Here is a 3,196-nt window from a genome sequence, read left to right as displayed (position 1 = left end):
CATCTAGGACTGGCACATCTGCATCTGCATCTGTGGCTTTTGCTGGTACTTAGTGTCTGTGTGAGACTTGAGAGTTGTGAGAGTGTGAGACTTGAGAGTGATCTGTTATCTGTATCTGAGACATTTGAACAATGATGGAAGACTTAATTAAGAGTTGTGCTGCACTCCTTTTCTCTTTCTAGGGTTTCTCACAAGGGTGAGTTACCTAGAAAGATTTTAAAAGAGGCAACATTGCATAAACAACTCATTTATCTTAATTGTCTTGTCTGCTTTGGTGCTTTTGGTTAGAAGTTATAACTTAGAATCTGTGATAAGTTTGGAATGTTATATTTGTGATTGTGAATGAGTTCGGCTAATGGCTTGTGAATGAGTGTGAATGAATCTGTGCAACTATGAAAATTGAGAAGAGTGTGATGAGAGCAATATTTTGAGGTGTGTTAAGGTCAACGAGCCGTAGACTGGCACAGCACGATTTTCGACCCGTAGTACCGTGCTTGGGCTGAAAGCCCGACACGAGGCCCGTGAAAGCACGGCACGAAAGACTCGGCGTGCCATGCCGACCTGACCCCTGCAGGCCGTGCCTCGCCCGTGCCCGTGCCGGATCGAGCCGGCTAAATGGACAACTATTGTATCCATAACTATGTCTATATCAGCTTGTCACTGACTTGTACACTTAGATCGCGTGGTAATACAAAGTTGACCACAGCAGCAGGTGATCGGAGAGACCATCTCTAATACCTGGTCTCTACCAACGATTTCGTGCCCTGCTGCTGTGTGCCATCAATGCTACAGACGTCTATGCTCGGGCGCCGAGGCGCTGGGTGGCGAGGTCGCAGCGCGCGGCCGCAAAGCCAACGCGGTTATTCTGGAGGTCGTACTCCACCCAGACGTTCTGCTGGTGATGGTGTCCGATCACGTACGCCGACATGCCCGCCATGTCCGAGTTCCCGAACGTCAGGCACCACACCGCCTCGGTGCCGCCTTCACCGCGACGCTCGCCGGGCACCCTGTACAGGAGCTTCTCCCCGCCGACCGCCACCTCCGCGCCGCGGAGGACGAGGCCCACCTCCGGGAGCAGCTGGCTCGCCGCGGCCACCCGCGCCTCCGACGCGCGGAAGCACGCGTCGAACGCGCCCTGGAACACGAAGTCGGGCTCGCCGAGCGGGGCCAGGAGCGCGGTCGTCTGGTTCAGGAACTCGCCCTTGAGCGGCGCGTAGGCGTCGGCGAGGAGGAACGTGAACTGCGTGCCCGAGTCCACCATAGTCTGGCCCGCGCCCGTGTGATCCGGCGCGAGCACGGACTTGGGGATGGGGAGCAGCGCGGCGCCCACGCGGATGCCCTCCAGCTGCACGGAGTAGGCCACCCGGTCGAAGTACGGCAGCGGCTGCGAGATCTCTATCAGCGGCGTGTAGTTTAGCTGCGGCGCCGACAGGGCGGCGCCGTCGCCGCCGAGGACGAGGAGACCGGGCCCGTCCCCTGGGGCAATGCAGTAGGCGAAGCGTAGGGTGCCAGTCTGCGTCACGAAGGACAGGCTGCCCCGGTTCATGCCGAGGAGGCCCATCGCCGCCTCCGAGGAGTTGGTGGCGGCGGCGTTGCCGTTGGCAGTGGCGGAAGACGAGTAGGAGGTGATGCAGCCGAAGAGCGCGCGAACTGGCGGCGCACCGCCGAGGAGGAACGTGTCGGCAGCCAGGACGCCGTCGGCAGACGAGGCGTCGGCGTAGGAGAGGGACACGCGGCAGGAGTTGGACGGCGGCCCGGCGCAGAACGGCGGGACGGGGAGGTCTCGCCCGCGCCACTGGCACTCGGGCGACGAGCAATGGGCAGCGGCGTACGTTGACGACGCCGACCCGTTGAACGCTGCCGGGGCCCGTGGCGGTGCGGACGCGGACGGCACGCGGCTCCCGTTGCAGAGCAGCCAGGAGAGCTCGCTGCCGGTGTCGAGCACCATCGTGACGTTCTGCGGCGGCGCGCCCACGGCCACCGGCACGGTCAGCCTGACGTCGTGGCGGAACCGGAGCCTGTTCGCCGCCGGTGACCGTGTAGGCGCCACCACCAGCTGCTGCGCCCTCAGCGGGAGAACTGTCCCCACGAACCTGGCATCTCTGCACGCCGCCTCCGCCCCGTGGGCAAGGAGAGAGAGGCAGAGGAGAAGGATCGGCTCCATGGCATGCAGTCACTCTCCGTCTCTACTCTCACCGCTGACTGGCCGTCACTCACTGGCTCCGGTCCGGTCCTCCTCCTTCCTACTACTAAATGTCAGCGTCTCTTTTCCACCGGCATTCGTACGAATCACGTGTCAGTGCTTTTCGTCTGATTCGGTGTATCCGCAGCAAGCATTGTGTCACATCTCGCATTCTCGCTTCGTCACAGCCTCGAGTGCTCGTTTCGACGTTTCCTCTGTGCTCGCATTCACAGCCTCTATTCTCCCATCCGATTTGCGATGCAGCGGGCGGTCCGCGACCTCATCATCAATACAAGTAATATAACCTCATGGACACGGCTGTCCGTCCAGGTGGCGCTGCTGGAGCTTTTTTAGAGACAGGCTCCTGGACCTGGGGGCTGGAGCTCCCGCGCTCCCGATTTGCCGTCCATCATCGGGGAGTTTTGGAGGCGAACGAGTGGCTTTCAGTTTCAGGGCAGCTGCCTCGCCATGATCTCTCGTTAGATTTGTCGAAAAGACCCTTGGTATTCGGTGTAGCGCGCGCCAGTTCATCCTGCCCGCGGTTGAGAAACCTGTGGTCGACAGCTGGAGAGTGGACACCTACCAATACAGTGACTGCAATCACAGCCACAGGAAACTTATCTTCATGTGCTCCCCCTACCTCCGTGTTCGGCTGCTGAGAAAATCTACTATTGCCCAGCGGGTTTCCAGTTGAGGTACATGCATTGTAGGTCTTTAAATTTGTCTCGTGGTGTCACTTAGATCCATAAACTCTCTAATCGTACTTCTGACACCCTAATATTGTTTAAGTATGTCACTTAGGTCCATAACTCATCGGATCAAGGTTTTTACCGACGTGGCGGGGTCAGAGCGCACGTGAGCCGCGCGTGGGACTGGTTTGGGACGTCCAAATTAGCAGAGAGGCCCCCCAGTTCTTGGAGTTCAGGCAGCGGCGTCGGCTTGGAGTTCGGGCCATGCTCGGGGAGGTGTCGCTGGAGGAACAGCACCTCCGCATAGAGAACGCGCGGCTCAAGG

General features: G+C 59.4%; 1 protein-coding gene across 1 annotated transcript; it reads right to left on the bottom strand.

The window, feature by feature from the left end:
• Window positions 1-636: 636 nt before the first annotated feature.
• LOC136501616 (aspartic proteinase PCS1-like) lies at window positions 637-2,247 on the bottom strand. Its single transcript, XM_066497138.1, has one exon. The coding sequence runs from the start codon at window positions 2,162-2,164 to the stop codon at window positions 797-799; it is 1,368 nt and encodes a 455-aa protein (XP_066353235.1). The 5' UTR covers window positions 2,165-2,247; the 3' UTR covers window positions 637-796.
• Window positions 2,248-3,196: the final 949 nt, after the last annotated feature.

The sequence above is a fragment of the Miscanthus floridulus genome, chromosome 1 (assembly GCF_019320115.1).
Source record: "Miscanthus floridulus cultivar M001 chromosome 1, ASM1932011v1, whole genome shotgun sequence".
Lineage (NCBI taxonomy): Eukaryota > Viridiplantae > Streptophyta > Magnoliopsida > Poales > Poaceae > Miscanthus > Miscanthus floridulus.
This window is presented reverse-complemented; position numbering and strand designations above follow the sequence as displayed.